Here is a 17324-nt window from a genome sequence, read left to right as displayed (position 1 = left end):
AGGTAGTGCTATTATAGTCATACAAAAGCCACCTATTTTTGCTGCCTTGCGCTGTCATCCTGTTAGGCTATACTTTGCTTTGCCTTGTTATCGTACCAACTTCTCAGCACCATTACTCAGGGCTGCCTGCGGAGGACTGATAGAGGGGCATCTTTGTTCACTGCAGTGGTGGCTTGGAGCTCCCCCACACAAAGAGAGGCCTGTGAGTTTCTCTCCCTGTCATAATTCATTTCTTTCATGAATCTTGAGAATGTACTTAAGAAAAGAAGAAAAAAAGTTCTGGTATATATGCATATCTAATGTATGCATGCACTCACACATACATATTTTTCTACGCAGAGCAGCAGCCTTAAAGTGAAATGTTAGAAGATGACTATGTTCACTTTATCCTTATATCATAATTGGGATAATCCTTTGAAATTCATAAGGTAAATTTTTAGTATTGTCTATTATCTTCAGTGATGCCTGTTCACATTAACTACTTTAATATCTCAACTAGTATTAGCTTGGACACTCTCAGCTTGTCTCATCTCGGTTCTTGGCACGTGATCTTATCTGTCCCTGCGCTCCTGGGTTTGGTGTGGTAACACTGTGAGAGTGCTGTACTTATCCTCAGCCACAGACCATCTCTGCCTAAACACCATGTAAGCACCCAGGATGGAGAAGGAATGCAAGATGAAACACAGGTACAGAGTTTAAATAAAATTGCATAGTTAGAAGCCACATTTCCTGAACTTCAGTCCTGAGACCTTATTTAACTAATAGTGAAGTGACCAGGAAAAAACAATGTCAGCATATGACAGTTTTAAAGTGCATATAACAGAGCAGGGACCACTGTAGGAAGATCCTCAGGCAGACCAAAACCACCAGAATCTCCTACGTCCTTTTCACCTTGAAGGGAAAAGCTGGATTTTCACTTCCAGCTCGGCACTTTGCAAAACCTGGCAATCCTGACTCCAGCTCCTTTTACTCCTCATAAACCCGGTGGAGGGCAGTACAAATTGTATGTGTGCTTCCTAAACTGGTTTATGCCAATCCAGCTTGTGTGTGAGGGATTTGCATTCAGAGAGCCTACAATAAGTACGGAATTATTAATACAGTGTTGTACTCAATAGCTGAGACACTGCTTGTTACCAGGGGAAAAAACACTACCCTTCTGCTATAAAGGATCTAAATGGGAATCAGGCTCAGTCTCGTCTCATAGCGTAAATGTCCTGACCTGCTGTTCCCTACTTTGTAACACAAATTCAGCTATAATCAATTATGGCTTGAAATGCTCCTTAAATACAGAGAAAAATCCAAAGCACATGCAAAAGCCTCTGATGGTAACTAATGCGATAAAGCAGTGCAGGAAACTCCTTTTTCTTATTAAAGGCTGATTTTAAATCCCTCTGCAGACAGATGCAGTTGCTGTGCTGTGTACTGCTAACCTTGAATTCACATTAACAAGTGTATCGAAACTTTCCTTTTCCAACCGAGTGCTTAGTATGGGACCTTCTCTGACAGCGGCTGCGCGTTCTCCTCTCCCCACATTTCATCACCAAGCATTCCCTGCTAATCAATAGAGGTCAAATCTGGATCCCATTGGGATTCACAGTGAAAACTTTTGACATCAACAGGTCAAGAATAGCGAAGAGATGCTTTATACAACACAGAGCAGAAAACATAAGCAGGAAAAGGCCACCACATTCTCAGCTGGTGTAAATCAAGATAGCTACAGATTTACACCAGCTAAAGATAAGGGAGGGAAAAAAAGACAAAAGAGAATAAAAGCATCTTTATTTAATGACCTCAGACGCAAACAAAATCTCATCATAGCACTGTCGCACAGAAAAGCTTTAACCTAGCTGGGGTGATACAACAGGGAGGCTCCTTCTTCTCTGACTGCTATTGCCTGCCAAGACAGGCCGGGACACAGAGAGGAAGCAAAGGAAGAGAAAACCTGCTTTGTTCTTGATTTCAGCAACCATCAGAAAAACATCCACTTCTCTTCAATCGACTGCCATTGAGGAATAAAACGTTTCGTGCCAGAAGAGGGCACTTTAACTACAGGCAAGCGTGAGCTGTGCTGCCTTGTGCTGACCCAGGCAGGCAGGCAAACAAGGTGGGGAGGGGGAAATCGCTTCATTAGGCCCAACCTTACACTGGGAAATAACTACAGGGAGGTTCAAAGAGCCACCAGGCTGCTGGGCCTCCACTCTCCTCCTAAGAGCTGACACTGAGTGCTCATCCTCACTGGTTTTGCTGCCTTGGACTTGCTCAAGTCCCCCCGCCCCCATCAGCAAAGAGCTCGAGCTCCTGCTCCTGGGTCACGGAGGCTCTGTGTCAGGCCAGGCCTATTTTGAAATAGAAAGAAATTGTCCCACCGACAGCGCAACTACTGAGACCCAGTCCCTACCCCTGGTTTCTCCAGTAATATGGATCATGTGCCAGCTGAAATTCTCCCTGTGCTGGAGCATTTTACAGCAGCTCCCCCACACAGACCCTCTGGTGTGTAATAACATTTAAACTCGCTCCAGCCTTTCCCCCAGCAGAGGCATTAGTTGAGTCTCTTTCCTTTCCTCAGCTGCCTGTTTTCATAGAACTTGCCCAAACTTAATACCTCTGAGAACTCTTTCTGGTTGGAACTAAAAAAATAGGCTCAGAAGTTTTGGGGTGAGTGTATATGAAACACACACACACCACACACACACCCCTGCTGCCCAGCAAAAGGACCCTAAACACAAAGACTGTCTGCTTTTTCCAACTGTATCAGCTGATTCAAAACCAGATTGGTCTCCCTGCAAACCTTACTTGTTGAAGCACATACACGAGTCCCATCCCTCCAGGCACAACATGATCAGCCATGTCTCATCTCCTTAGAAAAATCTTGAAAACACAAATTTCAGGGATTATGCGAAAACCTGAATTATAGGCAAGAAATACCAGAAATGATGGAGAAAAACAAACTGAATGATACAGCAAGTAGGAGAATTTAGGTCTGGCTTGGAGAGTTTTGTTTCTTTTCTCTGGTGTTCCCTACGATGAATCTCAAGCAATTTTCTTGTTTGAGACAGGCTAGCACAGAGTGATAGCTAATGTATCTGAACCAGTCCATAAACTCCCACTGCATCTATCTATACTATCTAATTCTCAGTGGCTGCCTCAGAGTGGTTAGTCCTCTGTTTGCATCTCAAAAGTTTCCAGACACATAAATAAACCAAGCACGGATAAATCGGGTCTGAAGGTCTGTTTCTCAGATGGATCTGGCAGCTGCCTCGGTTTATTGGCAGTTCATTTATCATCTCAAGAAAAATATTGATGGTTCTGGAGACATAGGCCCTTTCTGTGTCCTGGTTGAAGGAAAGCTGTCCTTCTGGACAGGCTTTGGAAAGAAAGTCAATGCAACAAATTTTACTTGGCAGATGTGAGGGATGCGGTGCAAAGAGGAATCATTAAGTAAGGAAGAAGGGACACTAGGATGATAACCCTGTTGGCCCAGAAATAGCCTAGTCTCAAAATCTTCACAGTATCTATCACAGCAAGAATATGAGATTGTGGGACTGCTAACAGGCACAGTCATGGGCATCTTCTCAAGAGGAGGTATTACTGCCGCACAGTAAGAGACGAGGAGCTTGAAGCTGTATTCTGCCAACAGAACCAGCCACTTACCAGACCTTGAAGAAATCCACAGAAACTCCAAGATGAAAAGGCTTGAAAACAGGAATAAGGGGACTGAAGTACTGTAGACTCTCTCCCCTTGGGCTAGCAGAATCATGCAGTCCTGGCTCCACCACATAGGAGTGTTAGCAGTCCAGCTGCCTCTGCTATAGAAAGTCACCAGGAAGACAATTGTATGCTCTGAGCCATTTCCATCCCTTACCTTGATTAAACCAGCTATGTTCCACTTGAACAGCCTGTTAATGATTTATTGAAAGGAAGCTTGAGATTTGTCATGTATTGATATGGTGGAAAGAGATGTCACTTTGCACATGTTATCCAACACTGCTCCAGCCACGTCTGCAGAAACCAGTCCAATGTAATCTTTTGCTACATGTGACACTCCACTGCCCTGCAGATCCCTCTTTGCTACATGAGAGGTCTTGAGTAGTTACCTACATATTGGATTTCTTGAGGGACTGGCTGATGAAGAAAAGATGAATGAATTGTCACCTATAATTTGGTCTTTTGTGGCACCGGATGACAGTTGCTGGTTTAATAAGGATTGCCTAGTTTTAGAGAAAGAAATAACTGGCCTGACAGAATCATGAATGCAACCTGACTGTGGGAATGTGCTATCCAGAAGTTGGTTTGCTGAGGAAGAGTGATGCACACCAATCATAATGACAGAAAGCAAGGTATTTGGGATGTTGAAGTTTTCAAAACCTATGTATTCCTCCAGCAGGAGTTGGTTCCTAGACTCTCTTATCCAGATAACCAAAACTCCAGCCTATGCTGAACAGAAATTCAGTTATTTTAACAAGCTTTGAATCTCTCCTAAGTTTTGGGAAAACAAAGAGTACAGCAGAACACACACAGGCTGTTACGTGCATGAGGAACTGAACACATGATGATTACAGTGTGTACTCTGAAACTGAAAGCTGTATTCCTCATTTTGGTGCTTATACCTGCTGCTTGTGTGACCCGGGCAGGATTTATCCTGAGCACAAGTAAAAATCATAATGCACAGCAAATACACTCTGCCATTAGAGTCACTGGAGTTTATTCTGCATTGACAGCTCATACAGTTGTGTGTACCTAGAAAGAAAGTGTAAAATGATATACCAACTCTAGAAATGAAGGAATGATTATGATCTGGTAATATTTTTCCACTTACAGTGTATAGGATAAATACTCAGGCAGCGAATAACTAGGTAGGCTACGAGACTTCAAATGTGAAAAAAAGAAGGCTGAGTGCCATGGGGAAAGCAGATGGGGATCAATGCTGCTTCCAGTGTAACAATTAGGAATCACAAAATAAAGCTTTCAGGTGGTAGGCTTAAAACAAACAAGATATTATTAAGCTGTGGAAATCCCTAGCAAGGAATGCTGTGGATGCTAAAAATGTATACAGGTTCATGGGAGACAAATCCATTGAGTGTTACTACAGACATAATCAACATCTCTGGTTGCGGGATCCCCAAACCACTAATTGCTGGAAGCTGGAAGAATATTCAGAGGAAGTACTGTTATATGCTTATTCTATTATTATATTCTTCTCAGGCATCTGCTTTTGGCCTCTGTCAGAGACAAGACATTGCCAAGGACTGATTTTGATCTGAACTGATTTGGCTGTTCTTCCATTAAGAGATGAGACACGGGAGAATCAGACCCATCTTTCTCTCATCAAAACACAAAGGTTTCTGAACACTAGGTCAAAGCTGCAGATTATCTTTAGTTTCTGCCTGAGACATGTTCAGACTTTGTTGATCTGAACCCTGGACAAAGTTTCACCTCTAGGTGACAAGAAACGCCACTGGCTTGCAGTGGGCATGTATTGACCTTGGTTTGAATGGGTATTCTCTTCACCTGTGAACTGTACCTGCCAGGTTTCTGGCCTCTTTCAACAGTGGCTTGGTGGAGAAGATGCAATCTGCTTTTCCGGATGCCATGAGATATCCTTTGTTAAGGTTTGCAGAGATGTTAGGGGTAAAAGTTTGCAGAGAAAAGGAAAGTGAAGTGAGGTCTCTACTCACCCGTGAAGGCAAGGAGATGTGGGATCTGTTTCCTGTGACTATCATGCCTACTGTCGTCCTCTGGTTTCTAACAATAGAGATGCAGCTGTCCCTACTGGAGAGATTATTTTTGGTCTCTCTACTCATTTAGCCAGCTATTTTTCATGAAACTCATAGGAATGTAGTATCTCTGAGACTTTCATCACTGTCAGATTCAGTTGCAATTGGTCAAGTAGCTGAGAAAGACAGGCATACAGACAGAAAGACACTCATTTCTTTGCTGAGCTTCCTAAAAAATGTCTCTGATTCCCTTTCAGGATGTTGGTATTTCAGACTGAAAAAGTAGTAGTAAACAATAACTTCTTCCCTCCCCCTAGAATTCCTTTTGATCACCAAAAAGCCTGCTGAGCCTCTAGGTGGCAAAATACAAAAGAAAAAAGGAATAGTTTAGGTGAAAGACAGCACAAAGTGAACAAAAAGCAGGGACTGGATGTGTCCTATTAATGAAACACCACCTGCAAAAAATCAGGTGAGATGACAGAAAGGCATGGGGTAGGGGTAATGACCTAAAACTGCAAACAAGATGGTGAGGATACAGACAAAAGACAGGCAGGCACAGGGAAGAAGACTCAGCCCGAAGTGAAGAGACACAGAGAAGAGGAAAATGATGACAAACATGGAGACACACAAACACTACTACAAGCTGGCAGAAAAGCAGAGACCTATCACAGAGACACTGCAATATTTCTGTTTATTGCTTTTTGAAAAATGCCTCATTCTGAATGGCTTTTTTCTCTTCATTCCCATTGACATTTGGGAAAGCTCCAAAGCACAGCACTGGCTAAAGCCCTCTCCCAACCTAAATCTTCAACCCACAGACGTTTCTCTTTAGTCATATTAACCACTCCCCTCAGACATTTCCAACAAATTGTTAACATCTTTTAAGCCCTGCTCTCCATTGCCTTTCAGATTAGCCTTGCCCTTTCCTTTGCACTTAAGTTTAGCAAGTGTTACTAATAGGAATTTAACATTTACCAAAGAATTATTTTAACTACAGGTCTAATAGCATTTGTATGGTGTTCTGAGCACCCAAGAGCCTCACTATCAGTTCCATATGCTTAGCTTTGTCTAAGTTGCTTATAAGACAAAGGAAAAATACAAGTTTATAGAAAAGCCAGTTCATAAGAGAGGCATTCAAGACCTTGAAAGCCAGTTCCAAGAGGGATAGCAGTGCCTGGAAGGAGCTTCCCCCTTTGTTTATATTAGCCACAACTCTGCAATCACTCATGTAATCAACTTCACCTTCCAACCATTCAGCGAAAGCATCACTTGTGCTTGGTCTAAGTTATTTTCTCCTGTGTATAAAAGAAATACTAATAGAAAAATGTAACAATTTTTATTATTAACCAGCACATTTTATGTTTTTTTTATACCACCATCAAAACCATTTTTAATTAGAGTTCTGTGCTTGCAGGCCACTGATTTAGCTGGCCTGATAGCAACCATAAGTCATTGACAGCTTGAATGAAAGCACTGATGAGGATTTCAATCAGTAAAACCTCAGTGACAGTTTGGCACCAGTTAGCATGCAGTGTAGCATGTAGGCTGCATTGATGTAAGATCATTTTTAGAGCTGGGCTTCCTCGTCTTGGCTGGCTTATAAGGATCAGTCTTCCCATGTCACTGGATACAGCCCTACCTAGGCCAAAGAGCACATTCTCTGCCAGCACTGAGTTGAAGACAGCTGGCGGGAAGCAGGGACGATATTTGCACATGCGTCTCTGTAAGACGCTTATGCTCCCACAGTCCACAAGGTCCCTGTTCCCGAATAAGGTTGTAAATATTGACGGCTCTCAAGTCAACCTGTGCAAATTCCCTAGTCCAGACTCACAGCTACTGAAGTCTTTCTACTCTTCAAAGAAGACAAGCTCCTGCATTTATGTCTAAAACTGACTTGAGAGCATTTCTATGGGTCTGGATATGCACCCTGCTTACATTCTGGTCCCACAACAACCATCTCTTCTCTTCCCTGTACCTTAATATCCCTGGGAAAGAGACCTGTGTACACAAGAGGAAGGAAATTGATCTACACTCTCATGGGGTCCTCCTTTTCAATGCTCAGGACAACACAACTCTGGAGCAAACCACAGTGCTCAGTTTAACTTGTGCCTTAAAATCTGATAGGACAGGTAGGTTCTCAGTATCTCTGATGCTTCATTCCCCTTAAGACTAGATCCTCAGCTTTCAAACTCCCTTTCACTTCTACTTAAAACAGGCCTGCGTGTCTGACCTGCTCTCTCTCCTTCCCCACAGAAAGCCATGTGAATGCTTACCAAACAGGCAGCATGCAAAGCACCTGGGCACACAGAGAAACAAACCAGTTACTCAAGACCACTCTTACCGCAGCAAACGGCAAGACCCTTTCTCCACTCACATCCATGGTATTTGATACCTGGCTCCAAGCCAAAAGGTAACTGGAATCATATGGTTAAATCCCCAGGAAATACTTTGAAGATGGCTTCCAAGACTGATATTCTGCATTTCAGAAAAAAAAAAAAAAAATCATCTTTCTTTAAAAGAAAAAAAACACCTTTATAATAACACTTTGCACTTTTATAGCATCTTTCATCTGAGGCTATCAAAGCACTTTGGGATACAGATGCTAAGAAATCCATTACAAAAATTATAGATATTCCTAAGTTGACTGTAGTCACTTGCCTTAATTTCCATTTCTTTACTGATACTTGCAGACAGTGTGTGCATAGATTGATGCAGTCAGTGCTACAGGCAACAAGATAAACAAATCTACATACAAATATACACTCTCCCCCACAAACACCCTCTCTTTACGGTAAAATAAATATTTTTCTACAGCACTGTCCACTGTATTGAACTCCGTGAGGGAAAGAGGTGTGCATACTCCAACACCATATACTGCTTTGCACTTTCATTCCAGTGCACTTCATTAAAGACTTTCACTGTTTCTTAATTTTCTTTGAGCAGGTCCCCCTGTATATACCCAATATGAACAAACACACAGATTCCTTCTGGGTATGAGCCAACAGCTGCAACCCTGAAAAATATCAGCTTCTTATATCATTAACTGAGTTTCCATGGTGCCCTGGGGCAGAGATATTGATGCTTGACAGCATTATCACTATAAAGTAACTTTACAACTCTATAATTTAACTCTATGCTTCCAGTAATATTAAGAGCATTTGAAATTGTGGCTGTAAACTTTGACGCTTTCACACAGACTGGGGAGTTGAAAGAGGATTTTGTTTTCTTTCCTCAAAGACAGCCCAAAACATGGTACTGAGAAATAACCAAATACTGGAGAGATGATGTGCAAGGAGGTCACTCTTAAGAAAATCTGCAGGATTAGGATTAATGCCATTTTCTGCAACACACAGAAAGGAGCTTGTTTCTAGGAGCTTAGCAGAAGAAGGATGAAGATGTAGACCTCTGGAGGTCTTTTCCTGAGCATGTGCCCCATTTACTTTGAAATCATCTTGGCAACAAGCTCTAACTCAAGTTCAAACATAAGACACACTGGATAACCTCTGCAGAGTTCCCTTAGCTTTATCAGCACAGCCTTTCATACCTCATTGGCTTTTACTAGTAATGTTGCCTTTACTGGGTGGGAATGAACCTGCAAAGGCCATAATCTGGCTCATGAGGATGTTCTCTTAAGGATATTCCTAACAGAGCTAGGAGGATCAGGACAGGCAGTTGCCAAAAAAAGAAATGTAAAAAAAGCCCAAAATAACCAAGTACATTTGCCCTAGAGGACTGGCAGGTCCATGAAGCTCTAAAAGTTATAGATGCTTTTACTGGAATTGTAGTTTGCATACAGATTTCTTTTCCCCAGGACAGGCATTTACTGAGATCCAAGTACTTTTAAAATGGAATCTGGATATAAACAAATGACTGTTTTCTCCAGGGGATTTAACTTCTCAAGTCCCCAGTCAAGCACCAGGCTGATATTCTGCTTGAAGCTAAGAATAAGAGTGAACCCAGTGGCCCCAACTGTGCTGAGAGTCCAAGATGCAAGCTCCTGTTAGGCACTTGAAGATACTCTAGTTGATCCAAGCTTTCATTCTGTGGCTGTAGCCATATAAATACATTTTTTTACATCCATAAACAGGAGAGTTCAGCGGTGCAAGTATGCCCTGTTTAAGGGATGCAAAGCTTCCAATTCAACACATTCAGTGAAATGGAAAATACCAAATGATATCTTTGCAAGTTGTTTCAGCTATACTGTTTTAAAGTATTGAGATAATTTCTCAGCTGTTTGTAATGTAAAAAGACCTATCTTGGGATAACATTAATAATGTCTCTTTCTTCTGTGTTCTTCCCCCTTGGCTTCCAAAATGTTTCTTTTGTTTTGTTTGTTTGTATTTTTACAAAAGAAGTTTCATTAAATTCCTTCTTTGTATTGCGGACATTAAATCAAAGGGGTGAAGTGATGTGCTTGGACAAGCCGTACAAAGCAGAACTGTTCCACCAGGCCCTCAGTCCAGGGTTCCAGTCTCCTGTTCCACTCAGAAGTGATTTCAACAAGCTATACACATGAATGACTAAAGGCCCATCTTTGGATGATGGTCTTTCCCACCTGGAGGAAGCTTAGAATTAAGATTAAAATACACAAAAAAAGCCATGGACACACTGACAATTGTGGTGCCCACACATCTTGATGATTATTCTCCCTTACAGCTACCAGGCTACAATCATACCAATTCTTGCCTAGTCTCTATCATTTCTATCTTCCTATCTCATGGCTAGTCTTTGGAAGAGTAAAACCTTTTATGCTCTCTTATGGGCTGCCTGCTGTGCAGCAGGGATCCAGTTCAAACACTAAAAAATGAACCAAATAGATTTTAAAACTGTTGATGTGAGACTCTTTTACTGGCCACTCTCAGGTCAGGCTGTGACAGCTGCTGATCAGCAGCTGTAGTGGAAAGCAATTCTGGGTGTGCTATCAGAGCAGCGCTCAGAGTCCTACAGCTGGGGATTCATCCTTCCTCCCCTTCTTTTATCCTTTGTTCCCTGCCCAGCTATGAGGCTGGTGTGTATCTAGACAGCTCAGCAGTTGAGCTGCTGGTGGTGAATGTTACAGAGCAGTTTACATGCATTGTGTCATAAGCCCTGTAAATGCCTAGTAAAACATGGTATTTAATGGAAGCATATCAGCTCATTTTAAAGCTTCTTTACCTGGTGCTGAGCAAACTGTTGCTGCTCTGCCTTTTTAATCAGTTACCACCAAATGTGTGTGCATGTGAGAAGGGTTTTAAACATTTCTCTGTCCACTTCCAGGCAACTAACCGACAAGCCTACAATCCCCTTATTATGCCTTCGAAACAGAGTCCATTCACTGTTATCTACAGCACATGTTATCGTAGGGTATTCTGCAGAGCCAGGCTTAGAGAACATATCCGTAATGTTTATTGTACACCAGGTACATATCAGTTAGACACAGACCTACCAGGCACACACCTCTGAAGGAATGTATAACAGGACGTTCAGGAAGTTACCCTCGATACAGTGCTTTGCAGGATGAAAATACAAGAGACACTCCAGCAGTAACCATTATTGATATAATGCTAATTGAGGCCTGAAACATTCATGCAACCACGTTAACTCCCGATGTTAAAAGAGGCCAGAAATTCAACACTCCACAGGACGCTCTTATCCCACCATATATGTCCCAAACATATAACCCCTGCACAGACTGATGGAAGATCCTTCATTCCCGGATTTCATTTAAATAGTGCAGCCTCAGGGGCAAATTTGTTTTTATAGAACATACCAGGTGTAATCCTCTAAATTCTGAATCTTTGAGGTATTTCATTTAAGAGAATACATTCAGTCATACTAACTGGAGTAATTTGGAACATATTTCCACTTTTAATGATACCTTCCTTTCCTTTTTTTAAAATTTCCTTACTTTTTTATTGAAAAAAGTTACTGTCCACACTAGCAATGTCAGAATTCAGATAACACTTATCAGGCTGAAGGTCTGTCTCCTATTTTCATTCATGTAAGTTATCCATTTATCTCAATAATTACAAAGTATGTTTCAGTCCACGAGTCTGAACAAAAAGCATAATCTTACCCAATGTAGAAATGTATCTATTACAGGCTCACATAGAGGTTTGTATAGATGACAGAGTTAGCACATAAACCCTGAAGAACATGAAGAGATTTAAAAAAAAAAAAACAACAACAAACCTAATCCACTTACATAATGGCATGAAAAGGGGTAGTACTATGATCTTATTTACCACGAATGCTGTAAAGGAAAGAAGCTGACAGGTAGAATTATATGCCACCAGCGCAAACTATTCAGAGTTTGTTCAGTTTTCTCACCTGTCAACAGGAACAACATTGGGCTAAGTTAATATTTTTGTAGAACCTGGAGATCCTCATTTGTTTTGGTCTCTACATGGAGCCAGTATGGCTAGTTTCTGAATGTGGGGTGTGATCTGCTTTGTAGTCTCTGTTCAAGGCCAAGGGTTCCCTGAATTTGAGGCTGAGTCTCAGTCTGCACTCCTTAATCAAACACTACAAGCTTTGAACAATTCCAGCCTCCCTGATCCTGTTTCTATTAAAAACAAAACAATACCAAACAAAACACAAAACCCCACAACCCAATAACATCACAGTGGGATGAAGAGAGTCCTAAGAAATACATCTTTGAAGGCAGATTTCCTGAATACTTGCCCTATCAGTTCTTCATTTATTTGCTTGACTTGCTGCCTGCATGTAGCTAGACAGTTAACAGAATCACACCTGTCCTTGGAGGCCAATATGAACTGACTGGCTGTGTCTTTGGTTCAGGTCCATTAAAAAATCTGAGCATTAATTAATCACTGACTTGCAAATAGCTTGGAAGAGCTGTTCATGCTAAACTGGAACGTTCTGCAATTGTTTTCCTTTTGGTCACAGGCACTTTGGTGATATGAAACTTCTCCCATGCCAGGAGATAGGATGTGCATAAATCCAGCCACTCCTGTGTTAGAGCAGACCAGCCTAGAAAGTGCTTCAAGCAGCTCCATTTCTTTCTCTAACTAGGAAACTGCACACATGAGGAAGAGCTGTCCTAAGCAGCACTCTTGATAGAATCCCTCCATTGAAAAGGAAATAATAAAACCTACCAGGGCAAAATGCCTGTGGAGCGTACTACATGGGCAAAGAGCCTTCCCTGCTTGCTGTCTTCCAGGCCAGTCAAAATCATCTTCTCCTCCTTTTTCACTCAGCTAGGTGAAACCCTAACTGTAGAAATCAAGCTGCTGCTTGAGCTTTCCACACATCCCCACCAAGAAGGATCTCTGAGCTGGGACCTGTTTTCTGTGCTCTAGCTGCTGAGGGTCACAATGAATGAATGGAGAACGGTGCAGCTCTGCCTGCAAAAGGCAAGCCAAGCAAACAGATGGAGACGTCAGACCTCACACCTGAATCCTCTGTAATGTGAAGCACAAACCAAAAATCTTTATGGAAAAGGAAACTAAGCCAGCATGACCTACAAGTCATGAAGAAAAATATATTCAAGGGAATCATGATTGCATTTGTGTAGGGACTCTTCCCACTCCTCACTGCAAAAACTGTTCTTGGTAAATAAGAAAGATAAACAAGCAGTTGTCAGTACAATGAGTACTAAGTGAGGAGGAAAATTAAAGGTGAAACTAAGGCACATGTTCTTAAAATGCCAAAATACCAACATAAGAAAATAAATACCTAACCCAAACAGTAATGACAATTGTTTCCTCAGTGGCAAGATATGCTACATACGTCTATGATGCAAAAAGGTACTCCTTGGAAACAGTTAAACTTACTGGGCAAAAAAGACCTTGTATTCCAAATGCTCAAGTCTGATAAGTCACCTTAATATATTCATCCCCCTCCTTCCCCCAAATTTCACTTTCAGTGGAGAAGCCAAACCAGAAAACCCCAGATGATTAAGAATTACTTTTCCTGCTCCCTGTTTCTCACTCTCATTCCCACACAGTGTGCACATATGCATGGATGGTGAAGAATTATGTCTCATGAAAATTTCCCCCTCGCTACCCTAAAGCTGTAAACCTTCTCCAAGTTCTGAAATTCAGTGAAGAGGTAAATAGGCAATCACAGCTAATCTTTCTCCCTCTGCAGTGTTTCTAAACCTGTGGAAATTTCAAAAGCTACCAAGATAGAATGACAAAATGAAACAACACACCCAAGCTTGAAGTATGTGGCCCTGGTTATTTGATTGAGCATGGTGACAAGAAGAAAAACATAAAAACAGATCATAAGACCAGTCAGAACAATTCTACAAGTTGTTAATACATTGAGATAGCCAGATGGATATGTGTTTTTTGAAGAATAAGATACTGCTTCTATTTAAGCACCCAAAAATGCAAACAACTATCTTGGTTTTGTTTGCAGAGCTCGCTTTCCATTTCTTTGTCAACTGGTATTAAAGACCTGGCCCTGAGGCAGCTGCAGAACGTAATGGGTCCTTTAGAACCTTTTGGCTGCAGTTCAAAGGCGGAGAAGATATTTTAACTCAGTACCAAAGATGCACTTTCAACTTGCTATTAAAACAATAATACAAACACAGGGGTAATGAGAGAATAAGGAGAGAAATTAAGAAAGAAATCGAAGACTATGGAAGGGAATGGGTCACAGGCTCTCCAGGACTAGTTTCTATAATAAGTGTGTGAGACAATCTCCTACAAGAGGGAAATGGCTTATTTGATCTAATATGCCTTTCTCTTCTTGAATTTCCACAGTATGGAGAATCAATATGAGGGAAATTAAAGCATCAGGAGCAGACTCACATTTCCACTTCTGTGTTCCTATCTCAGTAAACTCTTATTGAGATAGAAGTATTTACCTTAAGTGCCCAGTTCACGTGTGCTGCAAGAGGAGGAAGGATACATGCTTCTTCTGTGTAGGGAACAGCAGAATTAGGTCCACCCAATATGTAGCTGTAGAATGAGACTTCCAGAGTGTAGCAGTAGGATGTATCATTTAACAGCCCACCAAGAAAACGCCGGCCTGTCCCTGCTTTCACAGCATCTCTGTTGAATGATGTACTGGACTGCAGGAGGAAGAACCCAAAGACATAAAGATAGTTCATGAGTGGAACAAGGGAAGGGTTGGGAAGGAGTCTGTTAAAATAGAAAACAGTTAAATTCACATTGCCAAATCTCATTTACACTATATGAGACTGCACTATTTTTCAAGCATGGCTTGGAGAAACCATTAATGGAAACATAGTTCTGGCACAGACTATAAATAATACCTTGCAGACCTTCACAAAATTAATCTCAGTTCACTAGTAACATCAGCTTTTCTCCTCCCCTTTTGGATAACACAAAGAAAGCCTGTCATATGCATGAGTTGAAAGTTAACCTTCCAGACCCTCCATTCTCAAAAGTTAAGCTGGACTATTATTTGGATATTGGGTTCCTTCTCTCTACTGCATTCCCCTGTATTATAACCATTCTCCCCTACCCCTTACCCTGGAATCTTTTAAGCAGAGTAGAAATACAGTGGCATTTACGTTTTAGTGAAACTTTCTCACCTAAGACATTTGACTGGTTCTTAAATTAGGTCACACAAATTTCCACTTCACTAACTTAAATATTAACTGGGTGTTGCTCTCTAGGTGGAAAAATATACTGCACTATTTTACAGCATTAGCAGCATGGTATAAAAGGCAGTATTCTGTACTATTACTGAAGATCTGGCTTTAAGAACCCTACAGTTTTAGGACTATTCATTTGAGGGGTGGAGAGGAGGACTCCAAGTATTTCCATAAACAAGTTCTAGCTGTTCTTTGAAGACATGACATCTGGAAACTAAAGGGGAGTTCATCTTCAGGTTGACTGAAGTCTCAGAGCTTGTTCCTACCAACTAGATAGAAAAATGGATTCTGATTTCATTTTGGTTATCAGACTCTATTCACAAACCTCATAACCATTAGACTGAGTTAATCTGGGCTCAGCACAAGCTAGTGACCACCACAAAAAAAAAAAAAAAGAAAAAAAAAAGCACTTAGTAGATCCAGCTTGGATCTGTTGCATAAAAGGCCTTAATATCACCTGCTTTAAGACTTTTACATTGCCAGTGAAACATAAAGGACTCTTAACATAGCGTACTGTTCAGTCATTGTGTCCATGGTGACTTCTTTGAGCTATCCAGGGTCCTCCTATTGAACCTTAAGGCTAGTAGTATCTTTTCTTGCTAACACAATGTTAGCATTTCTCAACTCCATCTCTTATCAAAAACAGGGAAAATAAGATTTCTTTCTTACATAAAAATTAGATACAGTGGTTCAAAATGTTAAACTTCTCTAGACTGAGAAAATCAGACTACTACTGAAATGAGCAACAATTCTTGATGAATAGTATATACCAGAAGATATAAAGAATGGAAACACCTGTGGGTTTATTAACATTCTGAATGTTTTGAAGTCTCTCACATGTTATAAAAAGGAAGGCTTTCCAGCTTAATTAGAATAAGATGGAATGGGGGTTCTTATTAGCATTATATATAGGAGTTTCCAAACACAACTTGTTGTCTTTGTGGTAACATAATATTTAGCTTTGTGGTAAATTGCACACAGAATGTATTCTGCTATGTACATATCATATAATTTCCTCCAAATTACATGGCAGAAACCTTGCGGATATTCTGAGTACCCATGGGACAGGAAAGTAAAGCGCTCATAAGACTGATGGGGAAATTAATTGTTAATTTGATATGTGGAATAAAATACTCAAGGAGCTCTACAAGAGGGAATGTTCTCTGACTACCTGCAAAAGAAGCCTTCAAAAGACTACTGACACCCTGAAATTGAGGGAGGCTTTGTCTTCAGTTAAAATTCAGAAACATAAAGGAAGATGATCACGTTCTGGGAATTGCTTCATAAGTCAAGTAAACATTGATTTCAATGGATAGTGCTTCGTGTTCAAATGAATGTCTGTGGTAGAACTTTTAATGCACGAAAGCATCAGCTGATGAATATGGGTGTATGGAGCCAGCTCAAAGGACGAACACAACAAACGTGTCAGAACATGGTATTGTGGTTTGTGAGCAGAAGCATCACTCACAAGGGGAATGAGCTAATTCTATGGCTGTATTTGGCGCAGTGAAAACAAGGCAAATGTCAGAGAAGTGAGTCAGGGCAGACATTAGGGACAGAAGTACTCCAGTGATTAGGAGACTCGGTTTCTGATATGGAGTATCTATGAAGATTATGGAATCTCATCAACTATGTTTAAGAACAAATAGGACAAGTATCTGCTGAATATAGTTCATGTCTTTGGGATACATTTTGGACTTGAGGTCCTTTTCAGCTGTTTCCCATGATTTCAGTCAGTCTAGAGGAAGGTTACGAGTTGAATTCCTCATAGATGATTCTTGAGATAAATCTTACATAATATTTTCATCACAGTTCTTGGCACGGTAAAGGAGGACCGTGCCAACAAAATTTGCTGATGACACACTGTGGAATGAATCATCATTATGGAGGAGGCTCTGAATATCACACATAAAAAAAGCAGTGGGATGAGGACTGGAGTGATAGTAGTAGTCAGATGAAACTCAGCTTCACAAGTGCCAGGTCATGTACTCAGGGCCTAATAAAAAACAATCTCTGCTATAAGCTGAAACCTCATCAGC

The 17324-nt window shown here is 41.0% G+C and overlaps 1 protein-coding gene across 3 annotated transcripts in view; it reads right to left on the bottom strand.

Annotated features, from left to right (window-relative positions):
• Positions 1-17324, bottom strand: part of BEND5 (BEN domain containing 5) — a 963465-nt gene that overhangs the window by 76896 nt on the left and 869245 nt on the right. For 2 of the 3 annotated variants that reach the window (XM_087732922.1, XM_087732923.1), the window contains exon 12: positions 14574-14736. In XM_087732922.1, coding sequence (XP_087589048.1) covers positions 14574-14736 — 163 coding nt within the window. Of the gene's footprint in view, positions 1-14529; positions 14737-17324 lie in introns of all 3 variants that reach the window. The other variant, XM_087732924.1, reaches the window with a different exon arrangement.

Source organism: Nipponia nippon, unplaced genomic scaffold (assembly GCF_047370975.1).
Source record: "Nipponia nippon isolate SJK-2023a ecotype South Korea unplaced genomic scaffold, ASM4737097v1 scaffold_5, whole genome shotgun sequence".
Taxonomy (NCBI): Eukaryota; Metazoa; Chordata; class Aves; order Pelecaniformes; family Threskiornithidae; genus Nipponia; species Nipponia nippon.
Note: the sequence above shows the minus strand (reverse complement) of the source record. Positions and strands in the feature narration are given on the sequence as shown.